At 45.3% G+C, this 26,416-nt stretch overlaps 1 protein-coding gene across 3 annotated transcripts in view; it reads left to right on the top strand.

The window, feature by feature from the left end:
* Nucleotides 1-26,011, top strand: part of SCAR (wiskott-Aldrich syndrome protein family member 3 SCAR) — a 29,117-nt gene extending 3,106 nt beyond the window's left edge. For 2 of the 3 annotated variants that reach the window (XM_065454831.2, XM_070538774.1), the window contains 7 exons: nucleotides 79-283; nucleotides 4,208-4,361; nucleotides 7,252-7,366; nucleotides 8,717-8,743; nucleotides 13,058-14,012; nucleotides 18,830-19,015; nucleotides 19,648-26,011. In XM_065454831.2, coding sequence (XP_065310903.1) covers nucleotides 79-283; nucleotides 4,208-4,361; nucleotides 7,252-7,366; nucleotides 8,717-8,743; nucleotides 13,058-14,012; nucleotides 18,830-19,002 — 1,629 coding nt within the window. In that variant the 3' untranslated portion in view covers nucleotides 19,003-19,015; nucleotides 19,648-26,011. The remainder of the gene's footprint in view (nucleotides 1-78; nucleotides 284-4,207; nucleotides 4,362-7,251; nucleotides 7,367-8,716; nucleotides 8,744-13,057; nucleotides 14,013-18,829; nucleotides 19,016-19,647) is intronic. The other variant, XM_065454832.2, reaches the window with a different exon arrangement.
* The last annotated feature ends 405 nt before the right edge of the window (nucleotides 26,012-26,416 follow it).

Here is a 26,416-nt window from a genome sequence, read left to right as displayed (position 1 = left end):
CCGTTGCTTATAGCAAAAAACGCATGATTGTGCACTGCGACAGGTAGTGATGATACTGATCATTGCACGTTTCTGCAGGTTCCTAGTGAGCTTGAATGTGTGACCAACGGCTCCTTGGCCAATGTCGTGCGGCAGTTATCATCGCTGTCCAAGCATGCACACGACCTCTTTGGTGCCCTGTTCCAAGATGCCACAGCCCTGGTCACCCGAGCGGCAGCCCTCCAGGAGAGGGTTGACCGGCTCGCTCTCAAGGTCACCCAGTTGGATTCAACGGTGGAAGAAGGTGAGCGTGCACGTGACATGCGCAACATTTTCGTACTTATGGCCCTATAGTTGGACGCTGGAGGAAAATATAATGCTCCTGTGACACACTGAAAAATGTCATTTGTATCTGATGGCATTTTATGCACCGAGTGACATGTTCAATGTGATGCTACATGACAAAAATAATTTTTGTATACTGTGGCAGCGAGGATGTTAAAGAAAATGAAGTTCATAATAAAGGTTTTAGTGTATATGCAATGTAATAGTTATATAAACTAAGCCAGGGTAGTGGTCGAGCCAGGTACTTATCTAATACATTGGTCAGCAAGCAATGTTTGCTATGGCAGAGCATGGTAATGAAGCGTCGCTGTAGGCCACAAATGTGGTCAAAGATTGGGTAGATTGTCTTATGAGAAACTAAACGAATGCTAGGGGATTGAAAGTATGTCATCATAGTTAGTTGCTCTGTTTTCTTTTTATTCTCGTGTTTGTTTACTGCTACTTTATTGTCGAGTATCTACATTATACTGAGAAATGCATTAAGCTGACTTTTGCAAACATTTTGTAATGTGAACTCATTTGATACATATTGCTTGATTTGGTGAAGGCTGTGTTGGGTACACTTCTGCAGAGAGCATGGGTTTTGCATGGCAGAAAATAAAGAGCTTGCAGGTGCTATTGCATTGGTCCAACATGATGATGTAGGCACCACACGGACAACTGACAATCTTATTGGCAGGGCTGCTTGTCATGCAGGGCTGAATTGACACAGTTGACAAGATGTCCCTTAGTCCCTGCTTTTCCTTTTATTGCACACGTGGTGTTGCATTTGTGTGCTAAAAGGCAGCAAAAAAAATGTACCATATTTACCCACGCAAAGTGCCATAATTTTTTCTTCTGAATCTTGGCAGGGTGCGGCTCTTGCACAAGTCAAGCACATTACTAACTGGAAAAGTGGTGGACGGCACCATGAATGGTGTAAAAAGATAATGGAAACGCTAGCTGTGCATTACTCACGCACATTTACACAAGATTCAGCACCACTGACCAAGCTTCGCTTTATTATTGAATACTCCAGCTCACGACATCGCATACGGTGACGTGTTCGCTTCCACCAATGAGAGAGGACAGTTTGGTCACGGCGACGCAAAGCTTTGTCTCCTGGTTCCTTGCCACACCCAACAGGTGGTGTTGCCTTGCACGCGCCGTACTGCCATTGACCTAATTTCTTCTTGGACATTTCATCGTAATAATGCTGTCATTCAATCTTCATTACGACACCTTTGTCATGCCATCGTTGTCACTATGTCATCATCATACAGCCATTGTCACGCATTTGTTGCCATATTGTCGTCGTGATGCCGTAGTTGACCTTCTAACACCGTCATTCCAGCTCCGTCATCAGATTCTCGTCATGGCGTCATCGTCATGCTGTCGTTGCCATACAGTCATCGTCACACCATTATAGTCATATAGTGGTCATCATGCTGTCGTCGTTATATGATCGACATCAATTCAGAATTGTCATTGCACCTTCATCATACAATCGTCATTCCATTGTCAACATCCTGTTGCCATCATACTACCTTCGGCTGCCCCAGTGTATGCTTGAAAAGCCAGCGAACATTGTAGATGAGCATAGTAGTTTATACGAGAGCGTTATAAAACATCCCCATGCTGAAATTTCATGGTCGAAGCAGGGCCTTCAGACCCACAAGTGATTCGGTGAGAATTTACGTCACACTTGTAACTGACCTGTGAGCTATTTTTTATCTCTAAAGTAAGGGGCATAGGTCTTAAATGACTATGTACACTATTTGCATGTCTTATTCTTAAGTCTTTGGCTCTTGTAGTTATGCTTGGAAAGCTTTTGTTAGTTTGTTTTAATCAGTGCCTTAGGAGCATGCACGGTTAGATGCGTACTGCACTTTCAACTTTTTTATCGCGATATCGTTAAGGGCGCCGCATCGCAGAAAACCTGGCGTTGGCGACCAGCGAGGGAAAATTGCCGTATATATTTAGGTGCATGTACATGCCACGCCTTGCTATATGACATGCAGTGTATATGGGTTATATTGCCACACCTTTCTGTCACTAAAGTTGCTCATACCGTGTCTTACATTCTTGACAAATTTATTTCTCGGAATCTTGAGAATGACAGCCCACAAACAAATGTCACGAAACAAAACACTTACAGCGCATGCCTTTTATGTTAGATCTTCTCTGACCAAAACATTAAAAGTGGGAAACAATAACAAGCCTTAAAATTGTGTAATTTTTTTTGGCGTGGCTTTGCACTACCTGCGGCATCAGCTCGCTCAAGAAGCTGTGTTTCTATGAGAAAGGTCGCCTTAGTGCATAGCGTTCACTGCCAGCGTTTTTCAGTAAACATTACAGTTACATAAGCTGCAGTTACTGAGAAGTGTGAGAAGCAGTCAGGGATCTTTGAATGCTATTGTGTTTTAAAGGCGAAGCTTAACCGTCCTCAAAGCTTTGTCTTTTCCTCACCCTTGAAAGAGCAGGGGGGAGCAGTACTGCACAAAATAGTGTGAATATGTGTAGTCAATAAAGGCAGTACAGCAACACGTGAGCTTTGCTGTGTGGGCAAAGTTCTTGTGACACCAGTGTCATTTAGTGAGAGAAACGAGGTGAAATGAAGGGTTAAATTTTTTGTTAGTAGCAACCATATGAAGCTTTCTGTCTTGACTATTAGGCGAAAGAAAGTGTAGAATAATATAACTGTTTTTTTTTTATTATTATTGAGATGTAGAATCAATGAGTAAAAGGGAAATGGGACATAACTGGAAACACTCCCAAATTTTTCATGTTTTAAAATTTAGGCTCATTCTATGAAGTTATGAATGTTGCATCAAGTTTTGCAAGAAGGAATTCTGGTCGCCAAATGATCTCGCTCGTTGGACTTTGTACCTTCCATTGGAAGCTTTCCGATGGTAAAAAGATGCTAGAGGAGGTAGCTATTGCAAGCAAGTTTTATTCAGACAAGTGCTGTAAGGAAGCAAAATCGGCACCAGCAAAGTCACTGTAATCTAAATAGGCTGCTTTACTTAGTCTCTGCAGTCCCATGTTTGCTGCCGCTTATGGCTGGTTGGTCTAAAGCTAAACCATCGTTAATAAAGTGCATATTTGTCACACGAAAGGTGTCTGCTCAGGGCAGGTTGTAAGAAGGAATGAGTGCTATTCCCCTAATTGGGTACATTGTCAGGAACAACAACTTTTCTGTCACTGAACCAAACTCGCTGTCTTTTGCACAGTTCCGAGAGCACTGTTGGCTAAATAGTTCTACACTTCTAGCTCCAGGTCTCGCGAAATCTTGTGATAGTTAAATGATCACTGAAAGTGATCAACTGAGAATACCGCCCATGAGAGACATGGCGTGCTCCACTATGTAAGTTCATCACTATAAGTTCTTTGCAAGTGCTTTATGTTCACTATGGTTGCTGGCATGAAATTTATTATATTTCTGTTTCAATCTATTGCTTGATAGCTCACATGTGGGGATTTGAAGTGTTAAAAAAGCATTCTTCTTACAAGTAGTGACTATTTGATTCTGTTTATGACTCAAATAGGGCAATGTTTGGTTCTTAATTTCAAAGTTTTACATGTTTTCACACTCGTGTGCACTACATATACTCTGGGAGTTTTTGTCACTGCCACTTTTGGCCGTGGCGGCGGATGTCCTTTCATGCACAGAGGTCAAGTAGTAGTGTGTCAGCTTACCAAGAAACTTGTCAGTTTACCTTCATACACTCAAGTCGTCGAGGCTGCCGGAGTTGAGGCTCTTGCACTAATGACGTGGCATTCTGAAGCCGGCCAAATGAGCTTCTGCTTGCTACCATAGCCTGCCTCATTCGTGTGTGGTGTTCTTTCTAGTTTGTGCACATCGTATTGACTTGGTTGCCCTGTTTTGTTTTTTCTCGTGCAGTGTCGCTGCAAGACATACACATGCGCAAGGCATTCCGCAGCTCCATAGTGTACGACCAGCAGGTGGTGTGTCGAGGAACCATGCCAGCAGGCATGCTCGAGATGTACCAAGCATGTGACAAGCCACCGCCCCTGGACAAGCTGAATCCATACAGGTGTGCTTACCTTCTTGGGGTCCATGCTTGGGACAGGTGCTTAGGCAAAAAGATAAGACAAACACCCTCATTGGGTTTGTGAGAAAGAAAGCGTTGCAATCATTGAATGAAAATTTGTTTGGGTGTAGAAATCAAAGCCAGTAACCACACCTTTTTGGGCTAGTTGCTCTACTGACTGAACTAACCTGGGGAGGCATGTTGTAAGAGTCTACTTAGCGGACATGTCCATTTCGTCTGCTGCTTAAGTGCTGATTGGCTGTGGCTCCTCGCTGCCACGGATGCGCAGCCCAGCCCAGGCAATCGGAACTTCAACAGCAGACAAGATGGACACGTCCACTAGGTGGACTCTTACAGAATATCTCCCCAGAAGGTTAATCTACAGTGAAGCCTCGTTAAACCGTAGTTGGTCGGAGCTCGCGAAAAGTATGTACTTAACGGTAGTACTGCTTAACTGAAAGAGTGTGAGATCGCCCACTTACCTGTCAAAAACGGAACTCAGAGTTTTATGAAAGGGCAAAAAACATACAGTATTTATTTACTTCGTCCGACAAAGGTCTGTTATTTTTGTTTGATGCCGCGGTGGCCTAGCAGTGACAACAGTGGCCTCAAACGCACTTAAGCCGTGAGCCAGCTTTTCCGCCTGCCCCCTCTTCTTGGCAAACACCTGCATGAGGCTGACATAATGTGCAGCTTCTGCCACTGTCGGGCCTGAATCGCCCGGGCTGTCGCTTTCCGTGTCGTCCTCATCACTGTCGTTAGGTGACACTTCAGCAGCAACAGAGACAACGATGGTGGCTTTGTCGGACATGTCTGGAGAAGTCTGAATGTCGCTGTCGATGTCTCTGAACTCGGTGAAAGAAATGCCTTCTGTAACACCATGCCGCTCCAGCACTTCAGCGAGCAGGGTTACACAAGCTTGGTCGACGGCATCAGAAGACTGATTAACGGTGTCACTAGCATCCTCTGTCTCAGCCGCACACGTAAATCCCCATACAGTTCTTACAGTTCTTCTTACACTTGAAGCAGTTCTGCACTATCGCTGATTCAGCCTGCTGCCATGAGTATTCCAGCAGGTGAATTGTGCCCAGCAGGTCAATTGCAAACAACCTTGCCACACTCAAGGGCTAGAAGAATTGTGTGGAGCAGATTCTTTTTGTAGAGCTGTTTCACAGCCCGAATAACACCTTGGGTTAAGGCCTGGGCAATCGCTGTGGTATTAGGAGGCAGAAACACCAATTCACAGTCACAAGGTTATCAAGGGCGACGGGCACGCCAACACATCCGAGATAACAACACTTCTGTTCTTCGACGCAAAACGATGGTCAATGAAGCTCATGTACTCCCCAAAAAGTTCTGCAGTCATCCATGCTTTTGTGTTGCTGTGGTAGACGAGTCCAGGCGGCTGTCGGGCGCCTTTGAAACATCTCGGCTTAGCCGACTTTCCATTCACGAGAAGTTGAATTTTTTCTGTTCCTGACATAATTGCTCTGAATGCAACATAAGTCCTGTTTTTGGCATGCTTGCCGCCGGTACATGTATCACCTTTAAACGCAAGTGTCCTGTTTACCAGCAGCTTTAAGAATAGGGCAGACTCATCCACGTCGAAGATATCATCGGGCGCGTAGTCCGTCAAGATGCGCCTCAGCTGACCATCTTGCCGTTGTTCTGCGCCATCCACATCGCCAGTGGCACCTTTTCCTGAAACTGTTCTCGTGTTTGTGCCTTGCCTAAACTTAAACCTCACCAGCCAGCTATTGCTGCATGCAAAGTCATCGTGGTTCATCTGCAAAGCGAAGACCAGGGCGTTCTTCATAGTTAGGCGTCCACTAACAGGCAGGTTTTTCGACCGCGCTGCTTTTAACCTCTTCACCAGCACCTCCTCCGCATCAGGAAAAGTCAAATCTCATAGCCGACATCTGTTTATGGTCGCAGCAACACCGTAAAGCAGCTTTTCCTTTGCATTCCAAGTCCCACACGCTGTAGCCAAAGGTAGATCCCTCTCATGTGCCAGCGCAGACTTCTTCGTGCCACATTCAATAGCATGAACGATGTCCAATTTTTCTTGTATGCTAAGCACCCGGTGTTTTTTTTTCGAGCTTTGGCATGACGCGAGTCCTAGCTTATACTACGCCACAATGCTGTCTCATAGAATAAAGAACACTCTCTGTCAAGGTGCCTAAATTATGTTAATGTTGACGTGGTTTTACCCTTCCACGTGCCCTCTGCGTTTGCACTTTGAGGTCATTCTGATCTCTGAGGCTTCTTGCTCTGCCGGGCCGTCGATGGGAACGACATACAGCCACCCGCCGTGGTTGCTCAGTGGCTATGGTGTTCGGCTGCTGAGCACAAGGTCGCGGGATCGAATCCCGGCCACGGCGGCCGCATTCGATGGGGGCGAAATGCGAAAACACCCGTGTACTTAGATTTAGGTGCACGTTAAAGAACCCCAGGTGGTCGAAATTTCCGGAGCCCTCCACTACGGCGTGCCTCATAATCAGAAAGTGGTTTTGGCACGTAAAACCCCAAATATTATTATTATTACATACAGCCGTGATTGTGCAACAAAAAAGGGGGAACACTACTTGTTAACTGATACGTATGCAGTAAGTTTGTACGGTTTATGCGGATACAAGATGCATTATGCTCGATGGCTGCTGAGTCAGGGATATGACTTTCCTACATTTAAAAAGAAAGTACTATTTAATCGCGTACGGTTTAACGAGGTTTTACTGTACAAAGGCAGGGCGAGGGCAGTAGCTTGTTGACGTGCTTTGACAAGTTCTGTGGTTCTTAGGAGACGCCTTTGCAATGCTTTTTTTTTGTTGTTGCTGGGGGTCATTTCTGGTTGTCAGAGCAGCGTGGGAGCAAAGGAATGATGTTTTCGTTACAGGGATGATGGAAAAGATGGTCTCAAGTCATACACAGACCCCGGCTATTTCTTTGAGCTCTGGAGGCGGGAAATGCTCAAGGACACAGAAAGGATAATGCTTGACAGGGGCAAGAAAGTGAGTGCTTCATTGCTTTTTGATTTTTTGTTTTGTGATTTTGAGATTTATGTTTTTGCCTTGTGATTGAAGCGCTGTACAAAGTACGTATCTTGCGATAAGGGCAGAACAAAAGGGAAATATGAATTCTTATCACATATTGTTGGAATAGTTTCTCCGCAACATCCAACTTAATATAGCAACGTGGGCCCAACATGCATTGCTTTTAAAATGTTTCACATGTGTACAAACAAGTGAATTGTGGATTTCAACGTTTTTAGAGACTTGGACATGTCATAATGTCGACAAGGCAGGGTTGTACGGTGAAGCTAGTTTGTGTGTTCAATCTCAGCCCAGCTGTAAAGCTTCTAAGCGGGAAAAGCACCTAGAGGAGGGTGTTATGGGGGTAACTGCTACTAGTACTTGATTTGAAAATTATTCAATGAGAAAACAAGGGGAGTGCAGACAATAATTTGTAAGCATTGGGGGTGTGTATTTGCGGAATGATCAGACCGCAAATTTAGATTGATGTCTACAAGAAACTTCGAAGCATGAGCATGCAATTGTGAAAAAAGCTTACACAGTGTTGGAAGTAGAGATGTAAATACGAACAGCGAAGGAGAAAGTGACATTGTGTTGTCATCAGTTGTGTTGGCTCTAACAAAACTGATTTTTACTATGTTTTCTACTGGAAAAGGTTGAAAGATATAGTAATTCCATCATATTTGCATGGTATATACAGTACGGTATGGGCACATATTCTCAGCACTCACCTTTTTATTCCATGGCATGACACTTTGCGACTAGCTTTCAAGGTACAGAACAGCTACTGTACATCTTAGTCCTATAACAAGATGTCTTGGGCATATTGGCATATTCCTGTTTGGTCTAATGTGTCTGAAGTTGCCTGCTCCAGAGCCAGAAATTATCCCCCTAAAGCATGCTTTCTTTTTGTGCTGTGACAGCAGCTTACAGTCATTCTCGTGACAGCTTGCTACTGGGATGTCGAAATTGCCAAATCTTAGGCCAGTCCAAGATATGCCAAGATGGGCCAAACCATTCATATCCAAGCTTTTCCGTGGCTGTCGCAGTGTACCCCTTTAAGAAAGTCACATAAATGGTGATTCCACATTTATATTATTTACGGAGTTCGCACGTGTGTGTCTGTGTGCATGTGTGAAAGAACAGAGCTTGGCATTTCTAGCACTAATTCACTGGCACATACACTCAAACATGCTAAGCATGCCCTAATTCTCGCGACACTAAAACTTTGTCATCCTTTTGAAATGCTTTGCTGCCTTCGTGTACTCAATACTTCCCTTTTTTTGCTATGCTTTTACTTCTGGCTTGGCCTTCCGCTTGTCATCACAGCTGGTGCATTCAAAGGATGGAGCTGAGGTGAGTGTAACTCGCCATGTCTTTTTCTGCACATTGCTTCCCACAGCTTTAACCTTTCTCATCTGTGTCTGAACCATGGCTTGAACCTGCAGTACGAATGTTTGGTCTAATCTATGTGTTTGGACCGTGGTTTTTGGTATTTATCCTTGAGTGTCTTGTGTGAAGTGAGTGATGGTGTGTATTTGATATGAAAGCCTGCTGACTTGTGATTTCTTAATTTAACTGTAAATATCTGCTTTATTTAAAATTATTTGATGTTTCAAGTCTGAAAATTAGTTGCACCGCTTCGTTTTTTCCTTAATAAAGTGTGGGAGCCATTCAGCGCCTAAATACAGCAGAATTATAGGTAAGGTAAGCTTAACTGAGATTGAATCAATGGAAATTGACGAGACACCTCTGATGTGCTGCAACAATTTATAGTGCTAAAGAATTGCTTGGTGCAGAAATATCAGAGTGAATTAATACTAGTAGCTTTGCAATAATGTGAATTCCTGGTAGGGGGGTGCGAATATATGAACGTTTCGAGTATTATTAAATATTATATTTTTAATATTCGTATTCAATTTGAAAACTAGGTATTTAAAGATTTTCGAATATTCAATTAAATATGAATATTCTCAACAAATCGAACATGATGCTGGCCGTCTGGAAGCTAACATGGTTCTTAGCGTGTATTTCTATCTAATCTAAAAAAGTGTGTCTGATTTTGGGCTGAATTTTGCTATAATTTCATGCTGCTGGCAAATTTCACCTGTAAAACACGCTTAACCACTGGATGTCTAATACCCCTGTCACACCGGCACCGGCGAACTCCGTTTACATGAAACTCTCTAATGGAGATTTGCAGTAATGGAGTTGCGGCCGTGCTACATGGCACGTTGCGAGCATTCGGCGGGTGCCGCATGGGACAGAAACGGCGCTGCTGCGCTTACTTTCGCGTGCAGCTGCTCACATATATACAGTCGCCAGTAAAGATAGTTTATTTTAATGCAGTATGTGACCTAATAAAATCACAGCGAGGGAGTTTGCTGTATGTCACTGCAAGGCTTGTTTTCCAAGCATTGTGAAGTCGAAAGTAATGCTGGCCACACTGTGCTTTTGCTTTCGTGCGCGGGGTCACGCTGTTCGACTGGTGCGCTTCATGTGGCGATTCTGTCTTGTATAATCATGCGCGTGTTTGGGGTGAGCTCACCTGCTTCCAGGTGAGTTTTGAAGTGGATAAACAAACGAAATGGCAGAACGAAATTTCCCCATGTGGCATAGCAAAGCATATAAGAGGGTACAGACGCTATGTCCATAAAAACAAAAATAAAGACTCCCATTATGTGGCGTGTAAACTAAGGCAAAAAAAAGCTAAAATTTTTAAGTGAGCCAGTTAGACAATTGTATTAGTGTGGTTTTCTTCGCAGCTGTAGCTATCTGGAAACGAGAGTACTCCGTTTAACTTCCTTGGCGCAACGGAGACCGTGTGACATGGAGCGCAACCCCCTTGATGTAAAGACGAAGGAGTTAAATGGAGTTTACATGTGCCCGTGTGACAGGGCTGTAAGCTTTGCAGGAAAGCCAGCCTCCTAGTAGCAAGGGGCACGGGTTTGGGAACAGCGAAGGTGCACTCTTTTGCAGGTCCCACCCCCAATCCTGAGCTTATTGCTTGACAGCAGATTCGATGAGGGATGACTGGTAGAGTTAATATGCCTTTGATTTTACGGGAAACTGATGCGGTATAATAAGGCACAGGTTATCATTGAAAAGTAAGGTGTTACAATTAATGCATTCTCCGGATGCTAACATATGGAGCAGAAACTTGGAGGTTGACAGAGAAGCTCGAGAACAAGTTAAGGACCGCGTAAAGAGCGATGGAACGAAAAATGTTAGGCGTAACATTAGTAGACTGGAAGGGAGCGGTGTGGATGAGAGAGCAAATGGTGATAGCCGATATTCTACTTGACATTAAGAGAAAGGAATGGAGCTGGGCAGGTCATGTAATGTGTAGGATAGATAACCAGACGCCATTAAGTTACAAAATGGGTGCCAAGAGAAGGAAAGCGCAGTCGAGGATGGCACAAAACCAGGGGGGTTAATGAAATTAGGAAATTCGCAGGCGCGAATTAGATTCAGTTGGCGCAGGACAGGAGTAATGGGAGATGGCAGGGAGAGGCTTTCGCCCTCCAGTGGACATAAAATAGGTTGATGATGATCATAAGAACAGACAACTAGCAGAAATTATTAAATTTTCCAGAGCTAACGTGAGCCTAATACACAATCTTTTAGTATAATGGCCTATTAGTTTATTTCTTTTTACCTATGACAATGAAATTGCAATGTTCCGAAATGTACAAATAAACCAACTCTCTAATAAATGCCTGTGCATATCATTCTTGAGATTCGATGCTAAGTATTCGTATTCGATTCGTATTTGGAAATTTTGATATTCACACACGCCTAATTTTTGGCTTTCAACGGTGACAGGTGTTATCACACAATAGGGAAAAAGCAAAATCTCTGCATTAGTGTTTGCATGATGTGTGCACATACCACTAAAATTTTTGTACTTGCTACCATTAGTACCAGTCGAACCCATAATACAGTCGAACCCATTTATAACAATATTGTTTTTAAAAACATACCAGATATAACAATTAGCAGATGCACCATTAACTGTTGTTTGTGTTCTGTGGTAAAATAATCTGTTTACTGTGATGTTCTCATGTGGCGTTGTCGGTCATCACTCACCTTGCGCACCCCCCTCTCCCATCTCCCTTCTACCTCTTCGACGTAGGTGGGAGGGGTGGAAGGGAGATGAAGGCAGTATGCGGGATGCGCGGCACAAAGGCGGGTGTGACGAAGTGGCTTGCACTTTCTTTTCCGTTCCTGAATTTTGCAATTATTTAATTTTCCGTGCAGACACCCATTAGCGAAATTTAATTGTTATGGCTGCTACAGTAGCTGACGTGTTTTTCAGACTCCAAAAATTTGGACTTGATAGATGTTGGGGACTTCATAAATGCATCGTTAGGGTTCCCATAGAGCTATTGCATTTTTGCGACCGAATCTTTTGACGAATTTAGGCCCCAAAGTTTGATTTTCCGGACTAAAGTGCTCGTTCTGAGCCACCCTACCCGAGCTTGGAGGCTGCCATGTTGGATTATCCGCTGGCTTGGCTTCTAGTGGCCTGCTCTATAGCCTCCAAGATTGGGAGGCGCACGCCATCAATGGAGAGTGCGCACCATCCTCCCATCTTGGAGGCTATGCCCACTCTTCCTTAGCTGAAAAAATGCTCCAGGGGAAGGTACTTTGTCTTTTTGGTCAGCACTATCGCCATAATGATTTAATGCGGGATCAGTTCTTTCTTTTTATGTTTTTTAATGTTCTTTTTTAAAATGTTTCGGTGGTTATTTTGCCTATAATGTGCTACAGAGCAGGTGTGTCTTGGAGACGTCGCATCTTTGTGCGGTTTTATTTGTGTGATCTTGCCACCGCCTGTGCCTTAGCGTGAGCCAAATGGTGGGAAGTAACGCGGTGCATTTCTTCAATCTCCATGACAGTCTGTAAATGGAGATCGCCTACGTGGTTGACACTCTTGTCAACTGTATACGAAGCAGAGATGATGTCACCCTTGCGCAAATCCAAGCAAATCTGATCACCTCCAAGCGTAGTATGAATACAGACATTATTAGAGATTTTTTAAGCCACTCTAAGCTTAATAAATTTTATTTTTTGGGGTGAACAAGTCCTTCGGGATATTTCTCAGTCCCTGCGAGATCCGGAAAATCGGTCAGCGACTGGAATGCGTCATATGAACATTGTAGTAAGCAACATCTGCGCATTGTTGCATGTGAGTATCGTTAAAACCAGTGATGCTATAAACGGGTTCAACTGTATTTCTTTCTCATTAAAATTATTGTCCCTTCTGCTTTTTTTGTGCAACCCGGTTATAACAGTGGTATTTTCTTGGCACTTGAGTATTGTTATATGTGGGTTAAACTGTAACAAGTTTCATTTTTGCTTGGCACTCATTCATGCTGCAACATTTCTGCTAGGCAATCATGTTGGTGTTCACTCACACCTGACAAATGTAAGGTTAACGCTTGACTTTCCAAGAAGTGTGCCTGTGCACAAGTTTCTTTTGTCACAGCTGCTTCTGCTGAGCTGCAGAAAGCCACTTGTACTAGTTTAGCCACTTGGTGCATTCTGAATGTGATGACTGACTAAGGCTGGCACTGGTGTTATGTTCAAAAATTTGTGGTGAATGCCACTCGTGGCAAACGCTGTCTGATCCTGCCATTCTCCTGACTCGTTCCGTTCTCCCACCAGCCCAACCGAGTTCGGCCCGAAGGCAAGAAGCACAAGAAGGTGCGGCAACCCCACAACACTCGGGAACGCTACCGCCAGCTGGCCACAACGCAGGAGTTTCTGGACCACACGCCCATCTATGGGACTACCACTCCGTACAACAACGCCAGGGCACCTGCACCAGGGGTGCCCCTGCCTCACGTTCCACTGCAACAGCAGCCGCAGGCACCGCCTGCCACGCTGCCTGACGGGCCCGTGCGCCCCAGCAGCCTTGAGCTGGCACCCGGCGCCCACTATCCGCCTCCCCCGCCCGCCTACTCTGAGCACGTGCCGCCACAGTCGCCGAACCACTACCCACCGCCACCACCTTATGTGGAGCAGCAGCCCGCACCCTCGCCAGCCAATGGAAATGGAACGCCGTCACGCAGGCCTCGCCCCAGCCAGCCACCTCCAGCCCCGCCCACAGCAGGCTCCGTCTCCAGTGGGACTTCTTCGCCAAGCATCACAGGAGGCACCCCATCAAGTGGGGCCAGTCGCCATCGGACGGCAAGCCAAAGGGAAACCCTTCCACCGCCACCGCCACCTCCCGAAGCTGGGGGCCCCATTGTCCCCTGCGCTATGGAGGCTCCGCCACCTCCAGTGCACCAGGCCAGTGTGGACAATGGAGCCGACAACATGGAACTTCCTCCGCCGCCGCCGGCGCCCGATTCTGCGATGGACTCTGCAGTGGGAGCTGGTGTGGCTGTGGCTCCACCTCCTCCACCGCCACCCCTGCCTCCACCCAATGGGGTCACGGCGGCCCCGGCAATGGTCAATGGAGGCCTGTCCAACGGCATGTTGGCAGAGTCTGAAAGCTCTGGCTCCAGCAAAGGAGGGGTCCAGAAGGAAGAAAGGGCAGCGCCTGCCCCTGTCAAAGGAACAACTCCGGCACCACCGACAGATCCGAGAAGTGACCTGTTGGCTGCGATCAGAGAAGGTAAGTGGTTGATGGCCTGTGTGTCTTACTTTATTTTGTGACATTTCTTATAAACATTGGTTCCATTGAGTGCATCCTTTCAAGAATACAATGAACATATTTTTTTTTCTAATATAAAAAAAGAACTAGTTCTGTGTTCTGTTCTGGATTATGATGCTGGAATACTTCAGCGTATATGTATGCAAGTTCTACCGTATGCAGTCAATCCCGGATATATCAAATTTCGATATATTGAATTATTGTCTATATCGAACAGCTGTAACATCCCCTTGAAAACCCATGCGAAACCATAGCACTGCACTACAAATCTATTGAACTGCATTTGATATACAGCCGACTTCCATTAATTTGACCTTGGCGGGACTGGCGAAATTGGTCTAATTATTTGGTGGGCCGAATTAAACAGGAAGCAGAAAAACACCGATACATACCACTGATTCATTTGGCAATATTTGCCCTAGCTTTTACATATACACAAATTGAATGCGCACCCTCTTTTTGTGAGTTCAAAGTAGAAAACTTGTAAACGATGACATTGGAGCTCCTAAACAGAGGAGAAATCAGATGCGCACCTGATCTTTAAGCAAGGAAAATGTAGCATGCCTCACATTCCAGTAATAAGAAAGAACGAAACCAGAGAACGTTACCTTCACAGAATGGTAGTTTATTTACTTAATGTCCACCGTCATCACTCTCAGGCAGCACTTTATTGATGTCTGTAAAGAACCACATGTCCTTCATACGGTCCATGGTGTCTTTGATACTACATTTATTAAACGACTGCAGAACAATCTCAAACGGCATAGTGGCCCATGCCTAGACTAACCACTTCACTAGTTATTCAGTTCATCCTGCGATGCATGCTCTTATCTAGAACACCAAGAACACTTAAATCGACTTGTTGATGCTAGCTTAACATGTAAATTTATCATTATCATTTGAATCTGCTTTGTAACTACACTGGAAGCGGCATGACGGCATCGTCATGCTATTTCAGAACTCATTCTATCACCATCCATGGTCATCATCTTGTGATGGCAGTGATGACGACACTGTCTAGGCTGGCTCTGACGGCAGGCTGTTTGAACACGGTTTCAGTTTTGGTTTCGTATCTGATTTGGTCATATCGGACCCCTGTACAAGGGGGGAGGCGATCTTGTTTTATTCTTGCAACTTGCTCGAGTCTTCTTGTTTCAGTGCCCGGATAACGGCTCCTGCTTTTAGCCAAAAGCACTTCGTACTGAAAGAACTAGTTTGCGACGCTACACTGGGGGAAGAGGCACATAAAATTAGAAAGATAAGGAGGAAATAAGGAGCACAAAATCACAGCCGTTTGCAGCACAGGATAACCATTAGCACTAGTCAAGTCTAAAGTCGCTTGGGCAGGTTTGTTGTTATTAAACAACTTACCCAGCCTATAATATAGTAACTCTCATGAATGCTAGATAGAATCGGATAAATACTGTAATACATACAATAGAACCTCTTTCATAAGTCTTGAAAATGTGAGAAAGAATTTACTAACCATGAAAATGTATAACCCAAAGTCACCAAATAATTTCACTGACCTCACTGTGTTTGACATCTATGTTGTGAGGATTGTTGCAGCTTAGCCAAGCTCACTTATGCGTACCTTGAATTTGGCCTGGGTCAGTTTCATCTTAGGCAATGCATTTTGGTGAGACGTTTAGATGTGCCTACCTGTTGAGAACTGTTGTGGCATGAGACGCCGACATGCTTTGAGCTGGTGGTGCCATAGCGACCAGGCAACAGGACACCAAAACGAAATAGACTGGTGAACGATGCTGGATGTGATCTCGCTAGAATGAAATACGACACTCACTTCGTGCCTCCTGTGACAGTGAACGTGGGCACTTTTGGGTGACCCCCTTTTAATGGGGTTCCGACGCACTTTTTTTGAGAAATGCATTCGAAACTAGAGTACGCAATTCGAGAAATACTGCGGAGCAAAAGATACTTCAATGTGTTCAGCAGAACCGGAGTTATTGGCAGTCAAAGGTCACCATTGATCTCCTTCATGGTGCTCCCGTTCCTTCTTCAATGTCTTGCACTGCAAAAGCTACTGTGGAGTAGTGCATGCCCACAATACTCCTCTCCCTACTGAACGTCACTGTGGTGCACAGTTCAAATTTAATTTTGGATGTTCATGTAGACGCCACTGCAACGCGTGCCAAACGTGGCTGTCCTCAGCAAGCCGCAGTGCGCTCATTGAGCAAAGTTGTTGCGGCACCCACGCTACATAGCAGACTGCAGCTACGACAGTGGTGTACAGCATCGCAGGACAGGGCTAGAGTGTGTGCTTGCGTTTATGTGCTCCAGTCTGGCCGTGCTACCTGGTGCGGACCGGCTTTGTCCTGCACCAGCTTTACCGACGGATAGTAGCTATATCCAACTTGCACATTTTGAAGCAATATCAATAGCTCAATGCGAAGTGATGTCTGCCATGGTGTCTAACCACAAGCAGCCAGGAGTGGGCACACACTGGCAAGCGTATGTTTGGTCTGACCTTAAAGGGACACTAAAGGCAAATACTAAGTTGACATGGACTGTTTAAATACTGTCCCAAAACACTTAACACTTGTAACACTTGTTTGTAACACTTGTTAACACTCGTAACACTTGTTTTGGGCCAAGAAAAAACTTAGTTTACGAGAAAATTGCGTCTGAAGAGTCCGAATGCCTTTTTCTAAATTCAAATCTCCTGCCACCCAAACGGGGGAGTGGTGACGTTGCATATGCCATCACCACCCTTTGCCGCCTGCCGTCGGTGAGTAAAACAGTGCCCAACAGAAAGCGGTACCGAGTCAAGACAGAGGGGCGGATTCGCCGCTGCAGCTGCTTTTTGGTCAAGTGGCGTGGACTGTTCGGACATCCCGCAACATCACATGGAAGTTTAATCCTCTGCTAATTCTAGTGTGTGCGAGTTTTGCGAGCCAGCAAAACCAGCACAGCACTACGTGATCAAGAAAGTATTGAAATGCGAAAGCGTGGGCGGCGTAGATTTGAACGCAAACGAAACCGTTCGACCACCCGCATTGTTGTCAATGGCAATTTCAATGAGTTCTCTTTTTCTAAAGATGAAATAGAACTGGACAAGTAGCATTTTATTTCGTCGTATAATACAACACAAGGATGTTTTTTGCAGCTAGTATTTGAGCACTAGTCACAAAATTTAACTGAGGAGTGGTTTTGTCATTGGGCAAGTGCTTGAATGTCCCGGGGGAGACTCTAATCATGCCCTACATTTACTTCAATTTCTCGATATTAACACTCTCTTTGCGATAATATTGTCGTCTTAGAGATTCTGGAGCACTAATCTATCACTTTAGCTTGAATTAGTATTTGCCTTTGGTGTCTCTTTAAATTTAATGTGTTTCAAGACTAGTTGAGTGTTCAAAACTAATTGAAATTAGCGAAGACCAAATGGCTACATCACGAATAAGCAAGGTGGCTGAAGTTTAATTTCTATGCGGGCAGCTGAGGCCGACCATGAACACATGATAGTCGGCTGCTTCTGTAAATACGTCTTACAGAAATTTGAAAGCAGCTTTTCACTTACTTCAGCCTGTTCATTAAACTGCGTCAGTAAATATACACAGTAATGGTAGGAAGAAGCAGACTGATTCAAGCACCCTTCTTGATTGATGTCAGTTATCGGCGAATAGCATCTGTCTATGAGAATGTTGCATATGATGACATATGCTAGCCTCAGGAAGCTTTGAGGCATGTTTGGAGAAGGCCTCATTTGAAGAGAGTGTTTTAGAAATATGCGACTTTGCGCTCTGTGTGTGAGCTCTACGTGCCGCACACGACTGCAAAATTTGGCTGAGGTGTTTCACAGGAGTTTATGCTACCGCTGACTGCATTTCTTCAAGTCCAAGAGGTGGTTCGGGCCCCTTTAAAAGCCTGCAGTTGCTTTCAGCAGCTACAACCCACATGTGCAGTGAAACAAATGGGCGAAGATGTTTATCGCATCAGGGTTGGCAACAGCAGTTGTGAATGAGATGTGCGATGTCCCCCGAGAAGATTCGCCAGTACCGGAAGGGGAAACAGAGTGCGTGCTGGCATTTTCACACTAGACAGGTGGTCGAGCACTGGTGCTGGAGGGGAAGCTGCCGCGGCGAGTGGCTGTTGTCCTTTATCATCGTGCGCGTCTATTCTAGTTTACATGCGATCTAGCGGCCAGGCAATGTATCATACGATTGCTGTTGACGATGTACCAAATGTTGGCACCAAAAAATTGTGTTTTCCATGAACTTACGAATTGGTAAACAAGAAGCGTAACTGTATTGACTCATTTCTTGTGTTCTTGATCGCGAATGTTGGCACCAGGAAATCATACAAAACGGGATCTTGTCAATGAGTTCCTACTGTTATTCATTGTGAGCTCATGTTTTCACTTGGAAAATCTTCCTGGGGCACACCAAAATTTGGTTGTATTTTTATGGGTGAGGACGTGTGTTTGACATATTCACTGTGCCCCAAGTGCCACCAGAACGGACGCTACTGCTATTAGAGTCGCCACTGCGGTCACCACTGGGGGCAGCCCCTCGCAATGTGCTAAGGATTATTGCAACTTTGTTTTACGGTGCTGAAAGGTTGCAGTGCAACACTGTGATACTCCATCACCACGGCAACACCTCAGAATCTTGTCTGCGTTAGCATGAGGCTGATCACTCGCGGAAGTTGCAGTTCTGTATTTGCTGGAATGAGACCGAATGCAAATCTTTTTTCGTGGCTGCCACGAGCGTTGGCTTGATGGCTTACTCTATTGTGTTGCATCTGCTTTTATCCAGGCATCAAGCTACGACGAGTAGAAGACTTCAAGCAGAAGCAGGTGGAGAAAGCAGCACAACCTCACGATGTGGCCTCCATTTTGGCCAGGAGGGTGGCTATTGAGGTGTCCGACTCGGACTCCGGCTCAGACAGTGAATATGATAGTGACTGGGACAATGAGACAGAATGCTGAGGGCACAGTGAAGGTAAGCGCATTTACTGTTTTTTATTACTTGCTTGACACAGAAAATTTTAAAACAGCTTTCTTGGTGAACTTTCCCAGACTTTGCTGCCTTGCTGAATAGCTCACACACTGAAAACTAAAGAAATAAGTGTCCGGAGGTGGGATCGAATCTTGGGTCTCCGAGCATAACAGCCTGATGCTCTAACAAATAGGCCACAACAGCACCCATGCTATTTAACTCTTTGAGACGGTTAGTGCATATACTACATCACACACAAAAGCACATGGGCACACCAGTTTTCATAAACGCACATGCTCTCATACGAGAGCTCTGGGGTGTCTGATGATTTAAATGCTGTGGTCAGTGGAGGCACAATGTCTCTTTTCTTGGCCACATTGGTTGTCTGTTGCGGTGCGCATTTGTTGCAGAAGTATGCTGCACACCTCTTATGGAGATGTGCCACTTCGTCTTGCCAGTTTACCAAAGCTTCACTTGTATCGACTGCGACAGTGCATGGGATCTGCATGATTTTGTTTTTTTCAATCTGGTACCTTTTCGTGCCGCTCCAAATGCAGCTAAATGCTTCGCATAACATTGATTAGTGCAGTGACCCACATAACTGACTTCCCCCCCCCCCCCCTTTTTTTTTTCAGATGGTTTGTCGTCAGTGCTGTGAGGAGCTCGCTCGTCGCAGCTGTCCATGGAGGATGGGGAGGGAGTGTTGCCTGTGCATTTGCTAGTCTGGTGTGGCCACAAGTCTTTCCTGAGGTGTGCATGCTTCACCGAAAGCTGCTCAGGTTGAAGAGTGTGGCAGATAACTCGTTCAGTATTCTTAACGTCCACTGCCTGGTGCTTGGCAGCGGTTTTATTTTGTGTCGCCCTGTGCATTATTAGGTCATTGGCCTTCTTGGGGCGAGGGCAAGAACAGGGAAGGAAACTGATATCGCATTCCAAAATTTTTATTATGCCTGCGTACGGAGAAAATGGTGGCTCATCGATGAGAGCCATCATGAAACTTTATTACAAATGCTCTTCTCATAGCAGCGTGCTCTCCAAGCTGCGGGAAAGAAACTGCAATATGTTGATGTGTTTATGCGAGAATGTGTTGCTCTGCTATCTCTCTGCTGAGGGTGTCTTAGTGTTTTTATCAATTGCGCTTCTCAGTTTAACACTTTTTGAAGTTATAGTATTGAAAGCCTGTCACTGAGTAAGCGAAAACTAATCTTTGCATAATCAAGTTTTTAAGTGTTTAGTGGTACAGGAAGTCATCGGCCTCTCTCCTGCTTTGACGTTGAAAAATTGCTGTTTTGGTTGTGCTTTTTAAGTGCTACAATACCTTTCCAGAATGCCAAAGATAGGTTGGAGTTGCACTCTTTATTTCCTTCTTTTTTTCTTTTTAACTTAGGTTTCATTTTTACTGCTGTTTTTAAAACAGTCACCCCCTGCCATAATTGCTTGCGTGTTGGCTACAATGGAATGTATTGAAATCGAAACATGTAACATGGGACGGTTACTTAGTGCTGCTTCGCTATGCACTAAGTTGTACTGGAATGTTAAGGGGCCCTCTCTCCAATTTTTTTTTTTAAGTTTAAGGTGTTTCGTCGTCGGTAGTTTAGCCCACTTACAAGTGTTCCCAAGCATTTAGTTTTATTTTGAGAGGATGAGGAGACTGCTTTCGCAGTCTCAATAGTGCTCGGCAGGGAAGCGGGGCTGCGTTAAATATCGGGCTGCGAGTGTGCTACCTGTACAGCAGCAGTTGTGGCCTCGTGTGTTCGGGAGTCTGGAGGGTTGCTGGCCAGATGTGGAGTTGCGGCATGCACGAGCAGAGTTGTGTAACTTGCCTTTCCACTCGCTGAGCAGTGTCATGGTGTTGGAAAACAACCATGCTCTGAGGAGAAGCCAGCATTAAGGCGAAACTAAAATGGCCATTGTCCCAGTGCAGGTTAAGCAACTTGTTTGCTTACAAAGCTGCTTTCAGATTTGTTCTTTTTTTGTTTGTTTGGTGTAAACTGTGTAAAAATTTTGTGGTTGTTGCCATTTGTAGTTCTATCTTATTGGCATGTTTCAACAGATGGCGACACTGTATTTTGCATGACGAAGGATACTGTGTTAGGCTGTCTCGGCATATGCAACAGGACGCAGTTGCCGACTGACATTTAGAGCGCAGTTCTTAGACACCCATTCCTACATTGAGCATCGGCATAACTGAGTGAACGAGCACAGCGAAGGATGAAAGAGCGAGCGCAGAGTGCAGCAGGGGATGAGACAGCGATAAGAAAAAGAACGCGAGGAGAAGGGCGGAAGAGGAGGGTGAAGTGAAACCATGATAACCGCATCGTCTGTTTTACTGGTGATGCCATCGATAAGGCATGTGGCAAGCGCGTCCACCGGTACCATATATAAAAACAAAGTGCTGCATGAGCGGAGGCCTGCCGCGGCAGTTGCTGCGAATGACGCCCGCACGTCACTCATGCGCTGCCTCTGGCAATCTCCTAATCAGGGAGGTAGTCGTGCCACACTTTGCTTCGTTTGCAACTTGTCGCACGAGACAGATTGTCCACACCAGCCGATATAGTATTGCGAAATGAAACACGTATAGAGCTGCGCTTGTATATCGTATTAGGGGGTATCGTAATGGCTGGTGAAAATTTGAAACACATAGGGAAGTGTGCAAGTATCCGATAAACAGGCAGATAGAAAAATGGAGTTTGAAGCAACACATTGCTTCCTTTTTTTTTCCGTGTCTGCAGTACAAAAGCTTGTGACATTTTCCTGATGTAATGCTTTATTGAAATAGCTGCTTGAAATTCTGTAATAGCCAAGGCCATGGGATTGTGCTGCATTTGGCCGTTGGTTCGGCACTAGTGCGCTTGTATGCTAGCCTGATCTGTGTTGTGCACTGTCGCCAATTACGGATGCTGCTTACAACCTTTTTGATTGCACAATAGTAGCAATTTAAGCGGTGTTGCACTAAACAAGTTAGGGGCTTTTTATTTACACGTCAGTTTTCACTGTTGCAGCCTTTAAACGCTCAGACTAACTTTGTAGGCACTGCCAGGGCTCCTGGATATTTGCTTGTGGGCTTGTGCACCCTTTCTCTGTTGCTGTCGCATTAGACTCTGTGATTAAATTCAAGCCCAGTAACCATAGAAAATGTATTAGTAGCAACTTTCTGCAAAGGCTTGTTTTTTGTCGTCAGGTTGACTGGCGACTAATTTCGGCATGGCTGCGCTATGTTAGCAAGTCTAACCAGAGCTCTTTCGTCGGGAGCTGGTAATGACAAGTTAAGCTTCAGTGTCAAGTCAAAGATTGTGTTGAAGGAGCCAGACAGTATTGGAAAGCCAAGAAATCACGCCAAGAAAAGCAGGAGTTTGGGCGACAATCTAATTCTCAACTACCGTGTTTGCGACATCACACAGATGTTTGAAAAATTTTGCACGACAGCTGAAATTTTCATTGATTTACTGTAGTATGTTAGCTCTATAGGTTGTGTAGTGGTGCCATGGGTAGGTTAGTAAACTCTCATGTTGGGAAAATCGGGTGTCCAAAAAGTGCATGGGGGACTTTATTTCTATTTGTTGTAGACAGATTGAGCAATTGCTGTTGATCAAGTGTGTTCGGTTTGAAGCGGTGATGGCACAAGCACCTTGGATTACTTTGTTAAGCGTGTCTTTATTGCCGGTATTGTGTCGAGTCTGAGTCCTCCGAGCATGGAAAGTGTTGTTTTCCCTCACAACAGTATTCAGTTTTATGCACAATATGTTAGGCTTTCACTTAACTCAGCTCCTACTGGTCGCTTACTTAGCAATGCTGGACATGTGGACGTCAGTGTGTCTTGTCAGAACAAAGAAGATAAATGTACATTGCACAATTTCTTTAGGAACACTAGCTCGGGAAAGCGACATGCAGAAATGGGAGTGGCGGCTATACTACATTTGCTTTCAAGTGGTGCAATTCCTGGGCCTATTCTTGCAAATCACCGAACTGAGAATGTATTCTGGGTCGATCACTTACGAGGAGACTTGGTTACTTTTGCCTGACAACGTCCGGCGCAGTACCTCTTTGGAGCGACGAATATCCCGTCCACTGGTTTATCTAATGAATGTGCGCTGGAAGTAACTTCCCTGAAAGCGATCGGCCAGGAATTGTGGCCCCCTAGGGCCACTAACAATATTCTCAGATGACGACAAAATTATTATGCATTGGAATGTGATGTACATGAGACACCATTCACGTGAATGAAATTTTAGGTCTGCGTGTTTATAGCACAGGGCTTGGAAAAGTGCGAGAAGTGCCCAGGATTGTGAAGCAGCTTCCTGTGAACTGTTACCCAGTTCATGCATTGTCTCTGCTTGTGAGCATTGTGCCGAAAGAGAGAAGCGAGACCTTTGCCAATCTTGTCAGGCTGCCACCGTCGCACTGCACAACACCACTTTGTGTTCCCAAGTGTGTAGAAGCCCACTTTCGGGGTGTTGCATGTGTCATAACATTGGGCTTCTCTTACTCGGATGCTGGGTGGTCGAGTCCAGTACGTTGGATTCGTAGCACAGATTTGAATGTTATATGTAGCGCGATCTCCGGCTCCAAATGACATGGAAAAAAAAAGAATACAGGAAACATTTGTTATATTCGTGCAGACATAGTTCATTCAGGTAGCACAACTTGTTGCACTGATTGATGAGTTTGTTTCAAGTGGGCTCAGCTGTAAATGATAGCACCTCAAAAAGCAGACCATCCTGCTCCTGCCTGTAAGGTAACAATTGTAAGGCCTGCTCCTACTTGCGCTCTGATGTCCGGTCTTGCCCTTGAGGACTATTGGTCTGTGTTTCGATGTCTACCCAGTGTCTGTGTTTATGGTTGTGTCTTGATTGCGATGTTGCTTGCTCATCTGTAGCATTGAACAGTCTTTCTGCTGTATGGGGCTTTCTTAGTTTTCTTTTTTTTCTCAGTTTGCGATACCCTGTGCCAAACAAAGCCCCAGTGCAGGGCATGCGAGTGTTCTATGCCAAATCATTTGAACCCTTTTATTGACATACTTCAGTTTTGTTTTTAATTCACCTTGTTGCGAATCCTTCACTTTTTTTTCCCTACCTGTTGCAATCTTGACACTGGATAGGTGTCAGAATCTGGCTAAGGCCTGTTTCACGTGCTAAAAATTGTCAGCTGCATTGGTTGTGACAGCGTGTCTTCCTCAGCTGAGGCCGCGGTGCATCATATAAGCATGCATTCACTGCTGGGGAGAGTGGCAGTTGGTGCGGCGGCGTCGTGTTTGAAGCTGTAAATGTAGAATAAACATTCTGCTTAGCTGGTGCCCTTTTTAAGACCAATTCACTTTGAGGAATAGCAGTATGTGAAGCAGGCTTTAGCCAGATTCCATATAATCAGTTGTGCTAACACTTTCGATGCACATAGTTACTGGCATGTATGCTTAAAGGGTGACAAACAGCTAAAAAACAGTTGTAGGAGTTGGTTCTGTAGGCTCCCTGCATCGACTTTCTCCTTTTCAAGTCATGGCAAGCTTGAAGGTAAAATGATTTTGCCATTGCACGAGGGACCGCCTAGTATCAACCTGAGCGGCTGTATAGCTGCAGCTGATGTCTTTGTCAGGCCCTAACGCTACTATTGCTCAAGAGATGGTTGAAGCATGGGTGTTGCCGCAGCTGTCTCACGCGTGCCTATTTGCGAGAGCAGGCTTACGTCTTGAACCTTGTGCTGTGTTTTCTTTTTGTCTTACTTGAGGAGGCCACAGCTAGTAGCTTCTGTGATCGAGTCCATCCGGGCTGGCATGTTCTTGGGGTGTTCTATAATTTCTTGCTGGAGTGACTGCTTTCTGATGCATCGAGCATGCCCGGCACTAGCCGTGGAGGTCCCCGACTGACGTTTGTTTGCCAAGTTGGCCAAGCACCAGTGGCGCTTTTGCACCTAGTAATGGCTTTGTTTGTAGTGTTCAGTTTGGAGCTGTCATCTTGCATGCATTCCTCTGGTTGCCCCCTGACAAAAGGCACTTGGAACAGTACAGTCACTGCAGCCCACATTTTGTCGACGAGGAGAATAGCAGATCTCCTTGTCATGAGCCGGCTCTGGCATGGAAATGCCAAGCTGTGTGAGGTGTCCTCAAGCTTTTTCCAGCGGTCACGTGTTGGCACTTGCATACTTAAGTGTTTCCTGTAATTTGGGGTGGACGCATTCCCTGGGACGTTGCTTCTGTGAAGCCAACGCTGACAGTGACATGTGGATGTGTGCGTGCGAAGAAAAAAAGTCAAGCACGAGTTGCTTCCAGCGACGGGAAGACGGTACAGCAAGTGCGTGTCAATCTTCGCCAGCGATGCCGGACTGTGACCATGCTTGTCGAGCGCTGCGCGCATTTTGTGTGTGCAATGCCGTTGCCATGTGATATGTATGTTGTCGCACCAGGCAAATGGCCCACGTGGATTTTAAAGCGAGACTTCCACTTGAGGATGGGCCAGTGTTAAAGGGGGTAATAATGGCTTTGGTGCCCTGGCTTGGGCGCTGTATATAGGAACCTGTAGATACAAGAACAGTGAGAGTTTTATATTTTTGGAGCAGGAATAGCGTCTGGCTATCCTCTTCACACGTGGAAAAGCAAGAGAAAAAAGAAAAAAAAACACGACCTCAATTTGTATACCTGACACTGTGCGTCAACACTAGTTTTGAGTTCTCTGTGTGGGCAATTAGCGTTGTGTAAGCAACAAAACGGACTCACCCCCGTTTTTCTCTTTGTCACTAATTTTTCTAGATCACCTGTACATGTCAAGACCCTGAAACTAGAAAAAAAAATTGCTGTTTTATTTTATACATATATATAAATATATAAAATTATAAATATGAAGATATGAAAAGTATATATATATATATATATACATAGCTATGTAAGTGTTTTCTACAATGCTTTGGTTTCAAGCCCGAGGCAAGCTTTACCATCGTCAGTCTGTGTCTCGTGCCGCAGTTCGGGGCACTTTTGTATAGATAACGAATAAAGAGATGGCTTAACAAGCACTTGCGATGTCCTAGTCTCTTTATTATTTCGCGGCGATGCCGGAAGCGCCGCTACATAACGGGCAGCGATTCTCGCACTGCGAAGCGAACGCACCATGCCGGTACTGCGAAAGCGCGCGCGCGCGCCTTTTGTTTGCAGCGGGCGACCAGCGTAGAGTACGCACCTCATCGTACTCACTTTGAGAGCGGGGTTGGTGGGGACCGTCGAGCTTGGCGTGATCGAAGTGCCTGGTGCTTACAAACCGCGGCGAAACTTGAGAGACCCTTGTTCACGGGCGGCGCGGTAGCGTTGTTGCACCGTTGTCGGCTGGTCAGTGGGGGCCGGAGAAACGTCGCCGAGTATCGTCGGGGCCCGAAGGGACGGTGTTGCACGCAAGGTTACTTACCGAGGCCGGCCGACTCTGG

Source organism: Dermacentor albipictus, chromosome 5, assembly GCF_038994185.2.
Source record: "Dermacentor albipictus isolate Rhodes 1998 colony chromosome 5, USDA_Dalb.pri_finalv2, whole genome shotgun sequence".
Lineage (NCBI taxonomy): Eukaryota > Metazoa > Arthropoda > Arachnida > Ixodida > Ixodidae > Dermacentor > Dermacentor albipictus.
This window is presented reverse-complemented; position numbering and strand designations above follow the sequence as displayed.